This window comes from Rissa tridactyla, chromosome 5 (genome assembly GCF_028500815.1).
Source record: "Rissa tridactyla isolate bRisTri1 chromosome 5, bRisTri1.patW.cur.20221130, whole genome shotgun sequence".
NCBI lineage: Eukaryota > Metazoa > Chordata > Aves > Charadriiformes > Laridae > Rissa > Rissa tridactyla.
Window position 1 is genome coordinate 25,941,115 of NC_071470.1, and position 23,168 is coordinate 25,964,282.

At 35.8% G+C, this 23,168-nt stretch overlaps 1 protein-coding gene across 7 annotated transcripts in view; it reads left to right on the forward strand.

The window, feature by feature from the left end:
• Window positions 1–23,168, forward strand: part of RAB28 (RAB28, member RAS oncogene family) — a 67,269-nt gene that overhangs the window by 17,013 nt on the left and 27,088 nt on the right. For all 7 annotated transcript variants that reach the window (XR_008466693.1, XM_054203472.1, XM_054203469.1 and 4 more), the window contains one exon: window positions 4,010–4,139. Coding sequence is in view for 6 of the 7 variants with exons in the window: in XM_054203472.1 (XP_054059447.1) it covers window positions 4,010–4,139 (130 nt within the window). In the remaining variant the exon portion in view is untranslated. The remainder of the gene's footprint in view (window positions 1–4,009; window positions 4,140–23,168) is intronic.

Genomic DNA, 23,168 nt, shown 5'->3' on the forward strand with positions numbered 1-23,168 from the left:
GGTTTGACATTTCATGAATATTAATGAAAATTTGAAAGTTAATTTATTCCTTCAAATTAAAGTCAGTCATAGGTTGAGGGCAGCTGAGGATAAACCTGAAGAAGAAAACATATGGTTTTAATTAGTGTTTTCTGTAGCTTTCCTTTATTGTGACAAATCTTGACATAAACTTGACACCTTCTGAATGTTGATTGTCTTGTGTGAGTATATTGCCTGGTTATAACACTTCCATAATAGCAGTTCTGCTGCTGTTTGCATGGTAAATATTTCAGAACCGCTCCCATCTCTTACCTGCAATTGCTGCCTCTGTCCACATATCTAGTCTAAAGTATCTTTAAGAGCTGTCATATGCTACCTCATAAATTGGCTTGTTAATAGAATAAAAGTATTGCAGACTCTGCCTTCTCCAGAGACCAGCAAATCATTTCTGTAGTATTCTCAGTTTCCAGTGACCTATTTTTGAAAATACTCTATAACTTCAAAACAAAAAGCACTCACATATGCACTAATGTAAGCAAAAAAAGTAAGCACTCAGTAGAGTGCAATTATGCAAGCAGGGACTATTTGCCATGTTCCTGGAGACTAGAGAATTTACGTGCTGTTCTCAGCATGTTGTCCTCCATATGTTTCAAGCCTCTTTCATGGCAGAGAAATGTGCTAATTTTGTGTAAAAAGGCCAGTGTTAATTTTCCACCTTAATGCGCTCATGCATAATAGGGAAAGAACAGCTTTTATGCTATTTACGCATTCTGTACTCCATATACTGTAAGTTTGTGGAAAATATGATGTATTTTTGTGAAAGCAATGATAGGAATTCTATGTTAAATAAAAAAAGGTGAAATAAATTTTAGCTATGGGGTTATGACTAGTCCTTCAGTAATTATCTATATCATACCAAGTTGCTTATAGAGTGCTGTTGTATTCTTTATGACCTGGATGCCATGCTGCTTTTCTTTTTTTTTTTTTTTTTGCATCTCTAAGATATTATACCTGCTGTCTTTGTTTCTTAAGTATAGTAAATATTGACAAGATTAAAAAGAAGAATGGTTAAGAAAAGAATATTCTTTAAAGGCAATGTTTAGTTCGTGGAGAAGGGGACCAAATGGAAGTTAGGTGAGCTCTAGCTGCAAACTTTGTTCAGTGTTTTCTTTCACAGTAAATCTGCCATGAATACTCTTTCTTCCAAAGGTGTAGGTAGGCTGCAGTTGGCAAGAGGACATGTAGCAGGGTAGCATTTTGATGAAGAATGTTAGAAGCAGAGTTGGCCAACTTTAAATGCTCAGATTCTATTAACTTTTTCTTACATCTAAGTCTGATTAAACTCTTCAGTGCTGAAGATGGTTTGCGTAGTCTGCTCTGCTTTTTTGCAAGCTGGTGAGAGAACTTGACCACTGGTGAAAGAAATGTGGCAATATCCACTTTCTCATTTAAAACTTTCAGCCTTATGTCTGTTTGGTTTTTTTAACCTTTACAATACCTGTCCTTCAGCCTCAGTTTCTTCTTTTCCACTGATCATTGCACTAACATCAGTATGTCCTTCCTAGAGCAAGGCTTGTTTTATGAAAGACAAATACAAAAACACACAGGCATTTGGGTAGTTATAAAAATAGTCATGAGCAGTTAACTGAGATGCAAGATATTAAAGAATAAATTGTACAAAAATTGGAAGAGGGAAGTTGATATTTAATATTAGATTTTATTAGTAAAGTAAAGGAGGAAAGATAGCAAGGGAAAAGATGTGTGTCATAACTTAATTTCCTTGAAGGTACTGATGAAGGCTGCTCCTCAGAAATTAATAGCAGCCATGTAAATGTAAGGAACAAGAACTCATTTTTGCCAAGGAGTTGGTGGAATTGAAGGAAAAGAGATAGATTTTTATGCTGTCATAAGGAAATAGGATTTGAAGGTATCTCAGTAGGATCTGTTGCCCTTTTCCAAAGCTATACCTGTATGATGTCTTATTTCATTTTTATCAACCTTCAGAAATCTTCCAGTGTTGGGGTGTCTGCTGTCCCTGAAGGTTGTGTATTTCAGAATTTCACTATTATTGTCTACAGGTTTTTTTTCTAGTATGTACTCTTGCTATAATCTTGCTGTGAGTTAAACCTATTGCTACATGATCTGATCACAGAATTGTAAGAAAGTTCAGGGTGGAAGGGATCACAGGAGGTCTCTAGTCAAACCTCCTGCTCAAAGTAGGGTCTGCTGTGAAATGGGATGAGGTTGCTCAAGGCTTTATCCAGTTTCTTCTTGTAAACCTCTAAGGATGGAGGCTGAGCAACCTCTTTGGGCAATCTATTCCACTGCTTGAATCTCCTCATGGTGAAAAAACTTTTCCTTATATCTAGTTTTAATTTCTCTTGTACCAACTTGTGTCTGTTGTATGGCATCCTCCTGTCATACACTACTGTGAAGAGCCTGGCTCCATGTCCTTCATAGCTTCCTCATGTATTAGAACGCTGCTTTTACATCCTCCCAGGGCCACCTCCTCTCCATGCTGAAGAATTCTGGTTCCCTCGGTTTTTCCTCATAGGTCAAGTGCACCACACTCTGATCATCTTGGTGGCCCTCTGCTGAACTTACTCCAGTTTACTGATGTCTCGAGGGGCCTAAGACTGGGTGTATTTACTTTAGATATGATTTAACAAGTGCTGAGTGGAAGGCAATAGATCCCTTGATCTAGTGGCTGTGATCCTATTGTATAGAACTTGTTACAAAACCAGGTGTTTCCTATTGTGCAGTAGGTTATTGCTTCCTTTCAACTTGTCATGGTACTTATTGAATTGTATCCTATTATTTTTAGATTGTTTCTCATCATATAATCTAAACGCTCCTCAGATAATCTTATGGTTTCTACCAGTTTGGTGTCATCTGTGACATTAATTTAATAAGCATGCATTTTGTTTTATAATCTAAGACACTCCTTATGAAACTATCAAGTAAAGCTGGGCCCAGACAAATGCCTGGAAAACTTGACTTGAAAAAAGTCTTTTCTATTGACAGTGGGTCATTGAACCAGCTAATTTTGTATGCATTGTATTTGTATTGCATGTATTCTATTTTTTAGCATATTTGTGAAAATTTCATGTGCCGTTTTAGGGATTTTTTTTTTTCAGATGTGAATGACATGAGAACAAGTGCAACAGAAGCCAATTCTGACTCTATTCCTTATTTGCAAGATACTTTATTAGGGTGTAGTGAAAAGCAGGGGCAGAAGGCTCAATAATGAGGGGAAAGTGATTTATGAGAACTGATCTTAGAACTATGGAGGGGAGAAGTTGGACACTTAGACTATTAATGGGCCGTGCTTCACAACATTGAATATTAGCTCTGAGGAATCCTCAGTAATGTCTGTTTTGAGTACTTGTTACTTTAGCCTGGCACAAAACCTCTGAAATGCATGGGAATCCCTTCTTTTTGACTTTTGACCATGTTTTTAGTTTCTTCTTTGAAAGTTTAAACCCTGCCAGTACTTCTTGCTTCTCTTCTACAACAGTGGAGGAAGGGATCTGGCCTTACTTCCCAAAGGAGAGCAGAGACACAACAGTGTGGCAATGTGCAGAAACGTAATTGGACTGCCTTTATCTTAATTTTTTTCAAAAGGGGAACAGTGAAATTACAAATAATATTAGCTAAAATAAGAGTCCTTCTCCAGTGTGGTTCTTATCTTACTATTACTGTGAAGTGCTTTTTGGGTTTTTTGTAAAGCATATGGAGTTTGGAATATTTCTAATATAACTAATTGTACTCTTTACTGAATTGCCATTTTTTTTTTCTGCCCTTGTAGTTCAGTTAACATCTGAATTTGGAACACAAGGAATGCGGGAGAAATACTGTAACAAAATGTTTTTATTACAGAAGCTTATGATTGGTTTGATTATTCCTCAAAAGAGACAATGCCGTTATTTGTTAATGCTTTTATGATAATAATATTTTAGGCTGATGCAAATTTTACCATGTTCAAATATTTTTATAACCTTTAACATTTTAAATGTATCTTCTTATTTAGGGTATTCTCCTGGTTTATGATATTACCAATGGTCAGAGCTTTGAAAATTTAGAAGACTGGTATAATGCGGTAAAAAAAGTGAATGAAGAATCAGAAACGCAGCCACTTGTGGCATTGGTTGGAAACAAAAGTAAGTTATTCATACTTAAATATTAATTGAAATACTCTGGATGTTGCTCTCTATTGAAGATATGGCACAGGGCATAATCTTTAGTAAAATGAAACTAAATACTGTCTTGTGTGTTGTTGGCGCGTACGGATGACATATTTGGGCGTACCTCAGGATTCTGGTTCTGGGAAGTTAGGTTGAGGGACTTGCTGCAGCATGCCTTGCCTAGCCTGCAGCCGCTCTGCCTGTGTTTTCTTTACTGGGAGAGCAGCAGACAGGAATAAGAGATCTCTTTCACCCATGTTTGATAGGGCTTCAGGATATAGCCATGGCATGCATCTAGAATGGAGAACTGGGAAGCATTCCTGGATCTAATAACAGGTATATTTCATGGTTCTGTATTTCAAGAGACTGCTAACTTAAGTACTGGTCTGCATTATTTAAAATAACTACACTACGCACTAGACATAATATTTATGACTTGCTTATTAGGCTTTTTTTGCGTGCTATCTGTAGTTTTGCATATGAGGTTACTTGTTTCCTTTTCTGGGATTTTTTTAACCTGTCCTCTTCTTGATCGTGTAAGTATGATATAATGGTTTTGTCCTGACCACCAAAATATGCTACTTTACATAACCATCACCTAGTTAGTTTCCTAATTAGATGGAGTCCAAATTCCCCCATTTCCAGCTAAGAAATCTTACAGAAACATCCGTATTAACATATCTGAGACCTTGATCCTGGCTCTCTTACCCTTTTTCTAGTTGAAGATGATAAAAGCAACTTAAATCAATTTTAGAAACAAAGTGGTGAAAACAGATACAGATTTTTTTTTTTTAACAATGTAAACATGGTTTTTTGAACAACAAAAAACAGATTTGTTTGGGTTTTTTTTGACTTTCCAAGTAATTAGTGTCCATATTGCAATATCCATATCAGGAACAAACTCAAAGAAAGACCTCATCTAGCAAGTTAACCTTGTTTAAAAGCATTTGAAAACAATGTAGAAACAACACTTTCATTCAGAACCACTAACAGTAGTGTTACTATTGTGATGCTGTAACATTTTATGATATTAATTATGAAAGACTACTTATTTTCTGGGAAGAAAACAGAAGCTCTTAGAGTTACAATATATAAATAGCACTTCTGAAAGTATAACATAGACAGTGTTGTACTCTAGCAGACTAGAGTCAATAATACAGATTCTGTTGAAATTCAAAGGAAAAATATTTTTCACTGATTTATATTTTGACCCGAAATTGGATTTCCTAGCTGGAGTTCTGCAAATCATATGGAGTATTTACAGTAAGATACACTGTAACGTAGGATAAATAATATTCTTTTGCTGGAAAGACACCATGGAGGTAGAAAATCTGATACTGGTTTACATTTGAAGGAGTTGTATCTGTGTTATATATCTTAAGTATATACATTTTTTTTTTGTACACATGCCTGCTATTCTTTGAAATCCAGGTATTTCCTTGGGAGCATCTGCAAATAGAATATGGTATCATAGAATGGCTTGTGTTGGAAGGGACCTTAAAGATCCTCTAGTTCCAATCCCTCTGCCAGGGGCAGGCGACACCTTCCACTAGACCAGATTACTGAAAGCCCCATCCAAACTGACTTTGACTTATGCCTCCAGGGGGTACTGTGAGGTTTTATAGGTGAATTTCCAGATAAAGGCTGACACTGACTGGTGAAAGGCTGACACTGTCACTATTTATGAAAATAGCAGGTGAAGGAACAACATGCGTGCTACCTTGTTTTCCTTCAGTAGCTGTGTATAAAGAAAAAAAAGCAAACTATTGCTTTCATATGATCTTTGTTACTGCATATGTTGAGCACGCAGGGCATGCTGCTTACAGAGGTAATTTTTTTTTCTTTATTTTTGTTTCAGTATGATAAAAATTAAGCTTTTAGAAGTGTATAGCTTTTCTGAATTCTGTAAAAGGAGAAGAATATCTAGGAGGGCTTCCACCTCAGTACTTTAATGGCCTGTGAGAGGTCAGGCTCCTGTTGTTACATAAATAGAAAACAATGTGTTTTATAGAAGTGTGGTGTTGACTTGCATATTGTGAAAGGACAAAGCTACCTGTATTAACAAGGTCTTCAGTTGGAATCACTGTGTTAAGAATAGCTCAACTTCTTTGCTCAATGATAAGACACTCGTACACAATGCAAGAGCAATAATAGGTTTAAAACCAAGCAAAGCCATTTGATGTATTGATGAACTTATTTGACCTCATGCATCATACAGGAGACATACTTTTAGTCATTAGTATCTGCCTCAGGATTGTACTTGGTTCTTGGGCTATACATGTCTTTTAGGAAAATATCCAGGTATGCTTACTTAAAGACTAGTAAAGTCTATATCCACAGGGAAGTTATTCTAACACCTTTCTTTCTGATAGAAGTTTTCAAAAATTGCCAAGAATGCAGTTATTTTCATTCATAGGAACTGGAAAGCAGTGGGCCACTATTAGATAACTAGATAAGAATTTGGAAGCCCAGCTGAAACCATCAGCCTAAATTTAGTGCTGCTATTTTAAGTATACTTAGCTTGGGTTTAGGCTCTCATTTGACTCTTTTCACTTACTGTCTGAAAGAAATGCGTATTTTTCCATTTTGGGGTTAATACACCTGGTATCTCTGATGTAGTGCTTCAGAAACAGGAATAAAGCTATAATTTTAAAAAAAAAAAAAAAAAGGAAGAAAACAATGAAAAATATTTTTCTTCACAATGAAATACAGAAAACTGTACAGAAGAATCCTATTACATGAAAATAATTTCCTTAGGTAATTTTGTCATTGAAAGCAAATTACTTCAGGTATAACAGTATGTGGTGCATAATTGTGTACTAGCTGTTAAATTGTCTGTAAAACTTCATGATTTGTCAGTGGTTTTTTGTATCAATTTGTAGTCATTCTGTTAAATGTGTTAAGTTTGCAGGAATTTCTTCAGTATTCCACCAAACTTGAAGAAATTGTTCAGTGCTGATCTAAATGAACTAGTGCCAGTTTTGACTATTCTATTTTATTGCACATTGCAGTAGATTAGAAGCATGAACACAGTAAGCTACTCTGTGTGTCTTTAAAGCATGATAATTAACTTCAGAGTGGTGGCAATTTATTGAAATGTCCTGTTACGATTGTAAGAGATTGATTTACTCATGGAACATTGGACAGGTAATTTCTGCATACAAAGCTCCAATCATTCTCCAGTCTTTCACCCATCAGAAATCTATTTGAAAATAATGGAGTAGTATGAATTGAGATCTCCTAAATTCTGGACCTCCTCCACCCTTCTTTTATCTTCCTTTTTTTTTTTTTTTCTTTTCTTCAGTATTATCTAAAATGGAGGGCTGTTATTGCGCACTAATTTATTAAAAATAATTGGGGGAACAAGAGCTTGAGAGATGCAGTCCTCCTTTGTGAAAGCGGTACTTTATTTAAGATGACAGTCTTCCTCCTGTGTGCTTACTTCTATTTTCCATTCTGTCTTCCTTCCCATACCTTTATTTCCGTAGCCTGACCTGCCCATTTGGTCACAGAGTAGAAAACTGATTTGAGTCAAGACCTTACCTAGACCTGCTTCCTGCGCTTATGTCCGATTATTGGTTAATTCTCTGTCTGTCCGTAGATTTCTCTCTGTGTTTTTAGTAAACAACAAAAGGAATTATAAAAATTAATGTAGAATTTTTCTTTTTCATATTAACTGTAAGTCATAATATCTTAACAATACTAAAATTTACAGTTTACCTTGAATCTTAGATTTAATTTTCCTTGTAACTACTTTACGGTATTTCAGTCTTATTTAGTAAAAGTATATTTGAAATGTGCTTATTTCTGTGTTGCTTATACCACTTCATTTGCACCAGAAAAAAGGGAGTAAACAGTATTGTTGTGATTAACAATGTTTTTGAGTTTTAATGCAGTAACTTAAAACTTCTGTAGATATGTTGCTGTCAAATACTTTGACTTATAGGATAAATTGAACTATAGTTATCAAGTGAATTGATTGGGTTTTGTGCACTTAGCATCTTTACTTAAATTTGGTATTGACAAAGTTCAGTAATTGCATTGGATCTTTTAGTCGTTAGTGTGAATTAGAGAGATTTTACTGTGTTTTGTATGACTGATGTGTTTCTTTCCTTTTTGCCTTGACTACTTTATATATTTTTCTCTGCACTAATCTATGAGCAGACTCCTCAAGTGTCGTACCAACATTTTCAGTGGGTATATTGTAAACAAAAATTAACCCGTGGGAGCTACACTCATTTTGATTTATAGCTACCAAGATGGTCTTAGGGCAGTGGTTATCTGTAGCTTAGATAGGCTGTAGGAATTATCAGGTACCAGTGTACAGTGGATGGATGAATGATTTCTATTCTTAGAGATATTAACCAGATCCACTCCTCAATAAAGACTAATAACTCAGATTTTTAAACAGTCTTCATGACAGATGAGGGCACAGAGGAGAATGCATCAACACTAATTAAGAATGTTGACCGTTTGTTCGTCTTAGCCATGATTAATTGATCTTGGAGTGCTATCTCTGAACAGGAAGTGGTATGTTGTTACACTGGGAAGTTTAAAGGTTACATTTTAGTGTACCCTTTAACTTGCATTTACATACAACGTAAAATGTTTTTACCTATCTTATCTGAGCGCAGAAAGAAACATTTTTCAGCCCAGATACAAATGAATGTTTGGTGTACTGTGTACTAATGTGAATCTGGCTGGTAACAGGACATACCCTGTCTGCTTTTGGACTCTGTTACTGCCTTAACAGGCTTAGTCTCCCCAGTTGTACTCAGTAAATGTCTTCATTAATACTCATTTTAAGATTCTGGCTTACTAAAAACCAGAACTATGCATTCATTCTCTTGTCCGTCCCAACCTCCTCCAGCTGTTTTCTCTTCTTGTTTCCTGTGGGCTTGCACTTGTTAGGTCTTTCACCTGAAATTAAGACAAGTGTTGAGCAGCAAATGCAAAGACCCCTGTTCTTTTGAGTCTTGTGCCTGATTAAACTAAAGTTCCTGTATGCCGGACAGCAGGTCCAGTCACCTGAGCCTCCACACGCTCCTGGGATTGGAGGGTAAACTACTTACATGTAGAGACTTCTTAAAAAGAAAACCTTGTCCTGTGCTACGGTCAATTTACCAACTCATTTGAATAAATGTAGAATGCTACCCTGTTTTAAAATATGTATAGAATGTTTGTCTCAGCAAACTTGTAAGATTAATAGAAAATTGCAGTCTTATGAATTTGTTTGTTTCAATGGTTGGGTAACTTTTTTTTTTAATTAATTTCTTGTTAAAAATAATGAAAGGGAAAGTCACAGGTGAAAACAATCTTTTATTCACCATAATAATATATTTCCAACCCAGTGTCTGAATGTGCTCTGTATTACTTTAGGGATGGGAGCAATCCAGAAACACACGCATTTTTGAGTGATAAAATTACCTTGCTTGAGAAAGCATCTGTCTTGTGAGATTTTGATCCTAAATCATGCTTGGCGTTACAATAGTGCTGGCTACCATCGCTGCTGAGATGATCTATTTAGTTATGTCTGTTAAGTTGCCATGTGGGCAAGTCTAATGAACTGTGATATATGCCACACAGAGGTACTTAAATGGAGCCTGAGCCTCAAGTGTGGTTCTTTAGAAAGTAGCTGATCTTACAGAAAATTTTACAAAACAAAAGAAAGAAGGTTTGTTGCTGTTGTGTAGTATTTCCTTAGACGTATTCCATTGGCTGGGAAGGGAAAACACCTGGCATGGTAGATTGCAAGGATCTGTGCATACATACTCCATTCTGGCCCCAATCTCCATGTAATACACTGTCATAAATGTATCTCTTCCATCTGATTGCAAATCAGCCCATGTTTTACTTGGACCCTTCTTTTAGAATCCTTCATAAAGTGATCTCTTGGGTGGAAAGTGACAGTGGACAGAGCAGTTGCTAAATAAGCTGGTTAAAGGCAGATTTTTAGACCTCTTTACTTTCTTCCAGGGCTGCAGCCGTTACTGGAGCAGGACAGATTTTGATGGTGGCTCTCAAAAGCCAAGTGGCCTGTGCCAGAGTACTAACAGAGTGGAAAGGGGAAATCTTTTCTGTCATACTGCTCAAAAGATAATTAATGATCATTATCATAATTTTCTGCCCTGCCTGTCTTAAGACCAGTTTCTGATGTTCAACACAGATAGGATTAACTAGTAGCGAGTTTGCTTTTTGATTTGTGTTCTGCCACAGTATGGGATTCGGTACAGGGTTGAAGTTGAATAACATGTACCTCTTGCCCGCAGAAGATATATTACTGTTATACCATGTGTTTGAGATTTGTACAGCTAGACAGAGCCCTGATATAAACAGGTGCCATTCTATGAAAATCAATGCATTTTCATTCATTTGAACCAGGACAGATTAGATATTGTACGAAGTGTTTGCTGAAATTAATGTTTTCTCATTTGGATCATATGGTGCTTTAACAGGAAAGCGAGGGTAGTCATGAACTAGTCCAACTGATAGACTGTTCTTATGTTACGCTTTTTTTATTTTAGTGAGAGTGAATAACTTGATTTCTTCTTCCTGCACTTAAAATCTTGAGGCTGCACTTCAGCTTTTTTTTTATGCACATATGTTTTGCCTGCTACGACCAACCAAGACACGGTAGAATACTGTTAGTGTAGTTGAAACTCATACGCCAGTGTGACAGAAGTGCCGGTAAATAATATATTCTCATTCATTAACAGTTATACTTAAATTCAGAAAAATCTTTAAAGGATGTCATTGAAAAATGGAAGTAGAAGCAAACTGTTTAAATACAAAGGTTAGAACAGTATATGTATCCTATTTTTATAATAATACACAAATGAAATGCTGAGAGATCTCTTACTGTTTCCATGGATTTTGTCTGTAGTTTATTTAGCAATGTAGACATACGTCTAATAAAAAAGATGCTGCATAAACCATAGTCCAGGCTGAATGTGCTTCTGTTTTTGGTTTAGGTAGAAATGTTTTTTCTGGCTGCGTCCTTCATACTTAGGTCTTCTTACAACAAATGGAAAGCCCTTAATTGTACCTAAGGGAATAGTTAATCTACAGTGGACATATGGTGGACAAAAGCTGAGTCTAGTAAATGAAAAAATTATAAACAGAAAATGTGTGAATGTCTGCACAGTCTGAGAGTCATGGGAGATACTGTATTGTTGGGTTGTAGCTTATTTTAAGTTAATTTGCAATTCTTTTCTATTAGTATATTAATGGAAGTCAGTGCAGCATAAAATACGTAGTTTTAAAACCCAATCAATTTAATATCTATTTTATTGGATTGAATAAAATACCTGTTTTTTAGACAGGACAGAATTTCTTTTCTTTGCAAGTTGTCCTGCTCCCACCTTTGCCATATGACATAAATGCATTTTGATTTCATTAGTGGAGCGAAGCTCTCTGAAATTTTTAAAAGTTATAAGATTTGATTGGGGACAGTTAATCAGTGTTAACCCTGAGCAGCTCTTGGGCTTTATGGATTCAAGCATTATATGTGGTTGCACTGCTCCAGCAAAAGGTTAAGTATTAATGGAAAATGTTCACAGCTCTTTTACTCAAAGAAAACATGTTACTTGTAAGTTTTCTTTTGATTTTACTTTTACAGTTACATTGAATGTCTTCATTCATTTAGCCATCCATAAAGCAAATATTGTTGCACATGCAGTGGATAATAAGTCTTTTTAGGACTACTTGTGTGGTATGTCACAGATCATTAACTGCAAGTAACCACCTGACTTGAGGGAAGTCTGGAAGCATCATTACAGTGAAATAAGCTTTTATTTCTGTATCACTGCAGCACATTGATTTGTAGGAATGTCTCCATTAGCTACTGTGGAAATATATTCTCATATATTATTATTCAAGGAAGTTGATGAGAGAGGATAACCAAATTTCAAGTGTGAATAGGGCATTGGTATTAGAATTTAGGACAAAGTGGGAAAAAGACAAGTGCTTTTGTAGCATTATTTTCTATTTAAAAGTTAGATAAGTCAGTAAACTAATCTTCTTGTAATGCTTCACGGTTTCATAGTCAGACTAATAAGACATAGTAACAGTTGTACAGTATTTATGTGTACGCTGCAGCTTCAGCTGAAATTGAATATGTTTACTACTCTGTACAGGCAGAAAGTGTGGAAGAGAAGTTTCTTCCTAATCATCAGGGAAAACTTAAGCTTTTTCTATTCATGTCAATGAACATAAATATTTAAGGTTTTTATTGGAAGTAATCAGTAATTGTTTCAGCTCGATTTAGAGGATGAAGGATAGCCAGTGTTAATGGGGAATAATCATAATGGATAACCTCCATTAATATGATTGAGTTTGTAGTATGAAAAAAGCAATTCTGAAACATTGTCCTGAAAATATTTTAGAAAATTTGAAGTTCTTACAAAGATTAAAGTTAAGGTAATACTGTAGGATTATCTTGCTGTTTTTTCAAAACAGTTTGCTATCAGATCATTTAGAAGCAAAATACAATAGAAGACCAATAAATGAGTGGAGTGTTTAAGTCATCCACTCTTAGTTGCATAGTATGAACTATGTGCATGCAGAGGTAAGAGTGAAGAAAAATTATGCGAAAGCACTATGAGTATATCTTAAAATTGTATAATTGTCAGGACCTTATCATATTTATTGGGGATTTGCAAGAGAAGAAGCAGAAATTAATGATAGTGTTTCAAGTTTAGTCCACAGTTATAGCTCCGTACACTTGATATCATGAGACGTTCTGAGTTTATGGTGCCCATTTCAGTATAGGAGCATGTAGACTGCTAAATGTGTGGCTTTTTTGGTAGATCTTTAAGCATATTAATGCCTTCATGACTTTAACACCTCTGTTTATGAATTCTTCATTGTTTCAGTTCTTGAGATGGTATGTCCTGATGAGGTTCTGAATGAGCTGCGATTTCTTTCTGCTGTCTACTTTGGTTTATTTCATAGGTCATGAAAAAAGATATTTAAAAAAAGGTATCTCATTATTTGTCTGTGTAATATGAGACTGTGACGCTGTTACTATGAGAGTAACTACTAAGCCAGTATCAAACTTTGTTTAATCTTAATAGTTCGTGAGACAAGACAGATAGTTTAAATGCAGACAGCATTGTTGTTCTTATTGTTGTTATTTACCGTGAGGGCTGGAAGCACAGAGTGTATGGAGCGTAACCTCAAAATATGTTTACTGTATTCAAAGGAGAGACCTAAGATTCTGTAGTGCCAAAAAAATCAGTTAAAAATCAATTAAGATGTGCTAAAACGTGTTGATTAAGGAGGTGAAGTACAGTGATGATGAATGGTAAATTAGAAATCTAGTTTGTTTATTTAAAATAAGTTCTTACAAGGGGAAGGCTTTGTGTACATTGTATATGGTTCTATTTAAAAAATACTGAGTTCCCTATGAAATTTTAGTGATCTATTTTAGCATTTTTAACTAGTTTTTTCTGCAGGAGTAGTGCTTTCGAAGTTTTATCTTCATTGTTTAATGATGCAACAGTATATTTGTGAATATGACAAGGGAATTAAAATATGTAGCTGTACCCTACGTAATTTATGAATATGTAACTTCTGCTGTACCCTTTGAGGAGGTTTAATTTCATTCCATCCATTGTCCTGTGATGCTCTGAGCGCAAGGAGCAACCATCCCATGTCATCCAGATTAGTATTTTTAACACTTAAAAATTTTTACAACTATAAAATGAGCCATATCATATTCACTACATTCTTTTGATCAGTGTGGTGAATCACTGACCTTAAGATTAAAATTTTAGGTTTTTACATAGGTGTAAATTTAGAGCACGTTTAGTGACTTCAGATGACTTGCTCCAAGTTTACTCTGGTGTTTTCATGACTAGCCACTAGATTATAATATTATTTTGGGTTACTTTTTTTATATATATACACCATGTAGTCTTTCTTTTGTGGTAAGTACTGTCCAATTATGTGTGATAATAGGAATATATCATACTAATATAACACTATTATGTGATGGTAAAATTCATTAGTTTTGAAATATGTATACAGAAAGAGTAATAACATTACCTTTTTCTGACTTTGACTAGAAAACTCATTCCTAAGCATTTAAAAACTGCCATCAGGATCATTGCATTTTTGTTTCAGATGTTAAACACAAAGGCAAAAAAAAGCTACAGACTAAATAGTTGAATGGAACACACAGACTAGTAAAATGCCTTAAGAAAGGCTTGTTTTTTTGACAAATACTAGGATATAATAATTATGTATATTGAGGGCAACTTTACCTTTAGAATGCTGGATTTTGCAGTCTTACACATTTTTTGTGGTAGATAATTTAAAATGAAGGCTGGAAAAAATAAGATTTGTACAGATAGCACACCTTTGATACCGCTGAAAGAGAAACCCTCAGTTGCTAATAACTTTATACATTTACAGGAAAAGTTGAAAAGTCATTTGCTATAGACATGCAGAAAGAAGAAAGCAGTGTCTAGGAGTTGTTGGTCAGGCTCTTAAGTTGAACTGTTTCAAAAATATTTTTATGTTCTACTGCCCACATAGAAAACTGTGGTGTTTTGGAGTCTACTTCTCAGTCCCCCTTCAACACCATTATGGAAAAGCTTGAAGTACGTTGGTTTGGAGATGCCACCGTGATGTCTCATGGGAAGGGTAGTGCTGATGCTTCACTTCCCGTTCTCCTGACGCTATGGATGTAAAGCCTGGTTTTGTTTTATTTTTCCCTTTATGTCTTCCATGATATATCACATCCTCTTAGGTATGATAGGGCTTCGTGGATACTGTCCAACAGGTAAATCCAAACCTGGGAGAAAATAACAGTGTAAGACAAACAAAAAATCGTTCTCATTAGGCACTATACTGTTCTTTCTGAATCAATCTGCTCTTGGTTGGAATTTTCTTAGGGAGTTAGTTTTTTATGGAAAAACGAACCTTTTTGACCAGAAAAAGCAGTTTTAAGTGTACTAAAAAGTCCCTTGTAGTTCCGACTGACAATTTTGGACTAGTCCAACTGTAGAGAGTTTCCAGAGTTTTTGAATTTGATCCATTGTTCAATTCTAAGAATACTGTTGTAGTAGTTTATTTTAATAACATTACCCTGTACTTGCAGATAATAGAGGAGAAAAAGCCTAGTCTAGTTATGTTGTAATTCTATGAGTTTAAAAATGGTACTATATGAAGAGTATTGACAGTTCTTTCACAGCAATATTCAGTTAACAATTCTGTAAAGAAATTTTCTAGAAAGCACTGTATAAAGCAGGTGTAAAATACAGAATACAAGTTCAGGCTTGAAAGAAAGGTTCTGGGTTTTCCTAGAAGTTACTTGCTGCATCCTTTACTCTCTTAGTCCTTGTCATCCTTCAGTAACTTCATGCTACAGTAACTGTAACTTTCTACAACACTATTGATGTCTGTCAGGAGCAAGTACTGAAAATGCCTGGACTTAATAATGTTTGAACTTACATGGTTTTCCTTGTTTTGTTTTGTTTTGGTTTTTCAATGTGAAGCGGTTTTAGTTTTTCAGTAATCTCAAGCTACATAGAAGTAAAGGAAACAATGTTAGAAAATAATAAAGAACAGTCATTGCAGAGATCTCTATTGCCAGCTAATACATTGCCTAATTAATAATTAAAAGTTTTCTTGGGCTGGCTTTTTAAAGTACATATGTTAAGATGACTTCCTCTTACACCATGCATTCTGCAGTTTTATTTTGGGAGTGGTGTATCCAAAAGGTTTTTAGAGAATATTTACTGGTGTACTTGCATGTTTAAGTGGTTGATCACTAGGGCAATAATGCTGGTTTCTGTGCTCAGCCAGTACTTTTTCCAGCTGCTTTATAGTGATATCTTGAAGCTTAAAATGTAATCTATATGGGTAAGCCACAAAAGCCACTATATATTAAAGCAGACTCTGACGGTAAATCAAAATTGAACAGCTGGCAACACTACTAAAGTCATAAACTTATTTATTAAAAAAACTAAACAGAAGAATTATATTAAAAAGAGAGGAATATGTTCTACAGACCAGTGGATATAGCTTAAAACCTGGAAAGTGCTGCAGATTAAGGGCCCAATTTATGAACATCTGTTCTGGCAGTTTCTGTGAGATTCTCATGTTCTTTACAATAAAAGTGTGAAACATGTTTTTCCCCCCACACTAATCATGCTTTTCTGCAGTTCATAAAACTTGCATCGAGCCTCATGCAACTGGGCCTGTTTGCTTTACACACTTGCTAGAGTAATTACTATTCATGAAAGAGTAAGTACTATAGCAACGTCGCAATCCCACGGTGTACGCCTATCCTGACTTGTTCCAAGTCGTCTCATTGGCTTCAAAAACAGTGAAAGAACACTGAAGTTTCCTTCATATATTTAGAGCATGGCAATGAACTAATAATGGAGAGCAAAATGTACAGAAAAATGTCTTGTTCATGGTTTCTCTAAAACTGAAGCATACTTTTAAAGAGCAAAACAGCACATTTATCAGTCACCAAAACAACTGTTAACTCCCCTCATCTCTTAATTTTGAAATAAGTGATCATAGAATGATTATTTTAATTATGATGTTTACACTGAATAGTACCTTACAATTTTGTCATATTGACAGGTATGTGGGTATAAGCTTTAGGATATCCTTCATCTGCTTTGAGAGGGAACTGAAAAATCATAAATTCAAAACTGTCTAGCTTCACCGTCAGACGTACTGTTTTGCCTTTGACATCAGTGTGACCAAGATTTGTTTTGGAGATTTTTAGCCACAAACCCTGTTTGTGGGCAGATTGATCAGGCTTGATCTGCATGGCACAGGTCATAATATTTTGCTCTCTAACTCTTGCTTCATTTTTAGTAATTCAGACTGAACTAGAATAGATCATTGTGAAAAAAGCCATCAGTTATTCTCTCAAGCCGCGCAGACTCTACTAACGTCCCAAGCCCTGCTGCCATGAGGAGACGAAGTCAGTCTCTCAAAGTCAGAGATTAGGAAACCAGGGTGCAAAGGAAACACTGGCAAAATACGCAGTAAAACCACTTTCCTTGTCTTGAGCAGATTATATGGCTTTATTGATGAAAATGATTACACTTCCTTTCCATTTGAATAGTTTCACTGTGTTATGCCTTTATTTATAGTTTAATCTGAGGAGAACGCTTCCCGCTAAGAATCCTCAAGACAGGAAAACCTCTATGCTCCATTTTGGAGCTAGCTTCTCATACATTTAGGATCATACTGACTGACAGAAGGGAAAAGAAAGGATTTCTGATATCCTTTGGACGAAGAAATATCTTATGGGAACAAGGCATCTTCTGTTTCCATGCCATCCATTTTTGAGCATTTATAGTGTGGGTGCATCTCTGTGGTCTTATTTTGTAGTGTGTATCAATTTCTGAGATCTCTTGGCCAATTATTTTTCAGCAAACCTGTGGAATACTAAGGAACTGTATTTCTGCCAAATGCATATTGCTCATTGATAGTTCCTTTTGTTTTTTCATTGAGCGATGCTTTTATAATTGATTTATGTATATTTGTAGTGCTGAGGGCAGTACTATTAGGCAGCCAAACAAAAAGTGTCTTATAACGATGTCATAGTTATGGGAGTTTAATTTTCTTTCTGTTCTGTCTAATATGAAGCATGTTTTGTTAATTGGTGCACTATGACTCACTTAATCTGTCAGTGGTGTACAGTGTATTAATCACAGTTTTTAAAGCATGATTTTGTTTGTAGAAGGTTCAGAAATATTAGTGCTGTATTTGCTTTATCAGTGTGTTTACCTGTGGTGAATTTTTATTTGTTATGGTTGATGTGTTAAAGTGCACAAATGTGATTTATATGCACCTGCGTAAAATATTTTACTTGTGCCCTGGGTTTCATTTGTCAAACTGTGTCTTGGATTCAGCAAGGAACTAACCCAACAGAAGGCAAAGCTTCATATCATCAAAGGCAATATCAAGTTATGTCCCAGAGGAACCCTAGGCAGGTATCCAGGTTGTAGTGTTTTTTATTGGACCTGACTAGAATAGTCTGGATTCCTGGTTTTGATTAGGTCAGATTTTCATATTCGTTACAAGTGCTTTATTTCTCATCCTTGAGTCTCTTGCATGTGGGTGGACAAGGGAGGCAAACAGATGACTGCATCACTAAAATTTTCCACCTGCATCCCTCTATTAGGCTCTGCTGTCCAGGCTGGATTACATGACTCTCTTCTGGCACTTTTTTTATCGTCTCCATTCTCTTTACACCTAGTCCTTTGTGCTTGGTGCAAAGGGAATGCTCTTAATGTTGTTGATTTTCTTTTTTGTTCATAGATCTTCTGGGAGTGCTGCTTCATCAGCCCAATATGGGCACCAGGTTTTTGTTCTTTTTTTTTTTTTTAATGGTTATGTTTTGAGAAGTGTGTGTTGCTTTGTTTACTTTTTTAGTATATTAGATGTTTTATAAAAATTCTAGCGACTTCTCTGGCTGAATAAACTTGATTGATGAACTACTAAGGTCTTCTGGTTTAAATAGTAGCTGTACTAGTGCACTGGAAAAGATTTGTTTTGGAGTTGTTACAGTATACAGGGTATATAATCCACATGGATTAATATGGCATTTCCTTCATAATCCTATGAATTTTCTGCCTTAAAAATACTTTTATGTTTTTCCTAAGAGTTTTAGTAGAAAAGACCCTTTAAATATGTGGTGATATCTAGAATTATTGTATTGTCATTGTGTGCTTTTGTACTTAAGGTATACAAGTAGAAATAAAACGTGGCATTTTTATTTCGCTTTCTTTCTGTGGGTTTTTTGTTTGTTTGCTTGAATTTAGTATCTAGTGCTATGTATTAAGTAATTAGGCCAAGAGGGCATAATTTTTGTGAACCTGCCAGTGCTTAAAAATGTAGACTGCTGTCTGGTGGGATTTGCAATTGTGGTGAAACTATTGCTTAGTTGCCCAGTAGTTGCTTTGGTACTTTAAAAAGTCCCCCTAGGAATGCCTGTTTGCATCTTCCAGTATCTCAGTACAGTTGCAAATCTGATTCTAAACATTTAATTATTCTAAGAAGACATCTCAATGCAGGGAAAGTTCAGTTCTTTTGAGAACCAAACCAGTAAATATGTGGCAATATTAGTAAGCTGATTCTGAGTTGTGTGTCTGAATTTTTTGAGTTCCCAAATGTATTTGGGAATAATATTGGAACCTGTGAAGCCACTTCATTCTGGAATTAATTTTAGAATTGCTCTGAGGGAAGAGCATAGCAGATAGACAAATTCTATTATGTTTGCAAAATACAATTTAATTTAATTTTGCAAAATATTTCTAAGGAAACATAGAGTTAACTTCCCATTAGTTAATAAAACCACTTAAGTGTGGTGAGTACTTAGTTTTGTGAAACTTATTTTGTGTGTTTACTCTACCTCACGTCTTGTTCTGGAATTCTTTTCCCTAGCATCAGCACAGCTGCATCATCCATTTCCACGGTCCTTTTAACCTCCACTTTTAATTAAAAAAAATTAAATCAGATGCTGTTTAAAGCTTCCCCTTTAGTTTTGGGAAAGTAAAAGTTCACATCTAGCTCAGGCGTGTGTGAACAGCTGTTAAAAGCCACAAGCAAAACGATACTTATAAAAGTGGTGGGGGGAATTTTAAGAGCAAGCTGCCAGTTTGACTGTACTTTTCAATAGCTCTTCACTTTCAGCCAAATGGTTTTAACAATAATTTTCTTTGAAAAAACCCTGTGTTTTATAGAAGCAGCAGCCCAAGCAGTTAGGCCAGTGGTAATAGGAGGCAACTTGCCATTTCTCTTTAACTTTTTATGAAATTTTTCTTTAAATCTGGGGAAATTGCTCATTAGAGAGGTTGGAGGGGCTGATGTCCACCCGTGCCCACCCACCATGTAGGTACATCTGTCCCCATCTGATTCTAATGAGGGATCTTGTTCATTGAAATTTCTGAGTTCCAAGACTAAGTGTAAAAGGATAATACTTCCCTCGTACTATATTTTGCAGACGTTATAGTCCTGCTCGTGACTTAAGCATTTTGAGGTAATCATAGGATTTCTTTTTTGAGTCTGCGTTACAAAATTTGAGGAATCGGTTTGATAGAAACATGCAAAGAATTTATCAGAAGTTGAATATTTAAAAGAAAGAGGAAGGATTTAGACCATTCCTTGTTCAATCCATCTTCTGTACTGTAAGGAGCTTTCAGAGAAAAAAAAAAATAGTTCCTTCAAGAACATTTTGCCTTTACTGATGAGGCTAGAGTATAAAATGCTCTGTGACCCAATAACCATGTATATGTATCTCTGGAATTCTTTGGGCCTGTCCTAGCTGGTCCTTTCCATAAGTGAGAAGTCATTGCTGTGATGCCTTCCCAGATGTATGGTGGCAGTTTGTCTGAACAGGCGTGGACAGTCCCACCAAGTTACTCTGTGGTAGGGGGACAATAAGTTTGTTTAGCTCAAGCTTACTGTGTCAGTGGATAGTAATACTCATTCAGAGCATACATGTGGATGTGGGATTGTCTTCATACAGTTTGGAAGCCTGGCAGGTATATGGCTGTAGGACAGGCCTATGCGCTATAGCCTGTGTGGCATATAGATATAACCTTGTATGTGTGAGTGCGACAGAACAAGCTTTGCATGGTAACTTGTGACAATCCACTGTGGTGAGATGTCCCCTGAGCCACACTTTCTAATTAAGTCTTTTGACTTTTTTGGGGGGGCAGCAGAATGATAATCATAAATGCTCTTGAAGTCTCTTCAAAGTTGCAATTTTTTTTTTTTTTTCAGTTGAGGTTGTTGAGGTGTCTGTTACCTTTTAATCTTACCAGGTCTGTGTTAACTGGTGCTGTCACTAAAATGGTCTGTCTTGGTATTTTTTGCTTTGTTAGACTTCTGACTGCTGTGTTGGGGTTTCCACACTTGGGTTATGCCTGCAGTATCACTTCTGCCCTTAACGGTGTAGCCTGCAGTGTGCAACCTAATTTTTCAGGTTTGGAGGTTCAGTATGGCTTTCATTTGGGATGTCTCTCTTTACAATATGCCTGTGTTTTCTTTGCATTGGCAGATAGTGAGGATGAATTGGGTAGCCATGTAAATTCTTTTTAAAGTTATTTTGTCATTGTTTTCTCCTTATATGCGGAAGTATGTTATGACTTCATATTATTAGTGATCAAGAACCAAAAAGCTTGTTAATCACTTCCAATTTCTTAGATGTCTCATTTTTGTGTTATTTAGTCAGAATTCCCTAAAAATTTCCCACTACCATTTCTGAGAGGAGAAGAAACAAGTAGGACAAACAAAATGCCAAGTGAGTAATTTCCTTCTGTTACAGTGAGTATCCCTGGTGCCAAACTGTAAAGCTTTCATAGGACTCTGTCTATGCTGGGATTAGAATTTTGGGTATAAATCACAGAATTATCCTTAAGAATCGGGAAAGGCTTAGGTGGTCCCAGTCTATGCAGTGTGTATAGGAAGGCAATAATGACCAGAAGAATGAAAAAGCTTTTATGCGAGGAGGGATGTAATAGATTGACTTCCTTAGCAGTAGGAAAAAAGACAAACAGGTGTATAAACCCATGAGACTACAGAGCAATTATATAGTATCTTTTCAATACAAACCTGAGGAAATCTTAAGCTGTTTTATTAAAGCTTAAAATAAACAAATGAAATTACTTTTTCACACAGTGAATAATTAAATTGTGAAAGTCCTATTCATTGACTGTTGCAGAAGCCAAAAGTGCATGTGCGTTCAGAAAGGAACTGCAGAGATAAGTGAAGGGCTGGTCCACCAGTGGCTATAAAACATTTCAGCTGTATTCCTAGCAACTTGGAGATGTAGTGTCAGGCTGAGGAATGCAGATCGTCTGAAAGTGAGGTGTGTATCAAGGAATGGTTATTGTAGTTGTGCTGTTTCTTATTTTCCTGCCTCAATACCTGCAGTTGACTGTTCTTGAAGTGGGTTACTGGCATGGGTTATACCAGACCTTCAAATATCAGATTTAAAAAAAAAATAAAAAATTCCTGACTTTGAACTGTTACAACTCCTGCTCCCCCCACTCCACCCTCCAAAAAAACCCCAACCCAGAATAGCAAATGAAACACTCCCTTGCCATTTTGCCATCCGTGCCTTGGATCGGTGTAGCTGTATTTATGTGTATTACTTAGTTGAACAGGTTGGTTGAACAGAGCAGGTGAGAGAACGTGATCTGGATTCTCATGATTGCTTCACAGTCTCTCATTTATTTTTCAATACAACAGTCTTCAGATAAAGTAATTAAGAAGTCTGTGAGATAGAGAGAGGCACTGAGTATTCTAGGCCCTCTGGGTCTTTACAGTATCTTCTCTTAACAAATTCAGTTGTGTTAGTCATGCACACTGCTCTGAAAACCTCACTTCTTGCCTAGACTGTTAGTTTGTTTTGCTGAAAAGTTCTGAAAATCTAATGTGTTGTTTAATACATTTTTATAAATGTATTTCAAATGAAAGAATGATGGTGACACAATTTTTCGAAGAGTGATCAATGATGGCCCAGATGAATGTTTAACCATTAAATAAAGGCTCTTTGCTATCCTAATTCTGAAAACTTCACCCAGGGAAATTATGCATGGGGAAACTCCATGCCCTCTTAATGTATGTTAGAAGAGGAGTGTACTAAGTCACAAAGAAACTAGGTGATCGTCAGGGCCATGCTAAAATTTTAGTAGATAATACCTTGGGGTTATTTACGAGGGACTTGTTAACTTCTTGACTTATATTATCCCTTTCCTTTTCAAACCTAGCAAAGGAAGTGCTGCTTATCCTTGAGGACCCTTAACTATAAAAAGTAGAGTGGGTTTGTTTAATTATTTGAGGTCATGACTGACCAAATGATCTGTGAAAATACAGTTTCAGAATTTAAATTCTGCTGTAAGTCAGATGTAGCTGATTTCTCTAACTTCAATAAAAATTGAACAAAGCAGAAACTGTTAAAATTATTTTTGGTTTTAGGAAGTTTTAGAAAAAAAGTGTTAAAAAGTTTACAAAAAGAAGTCC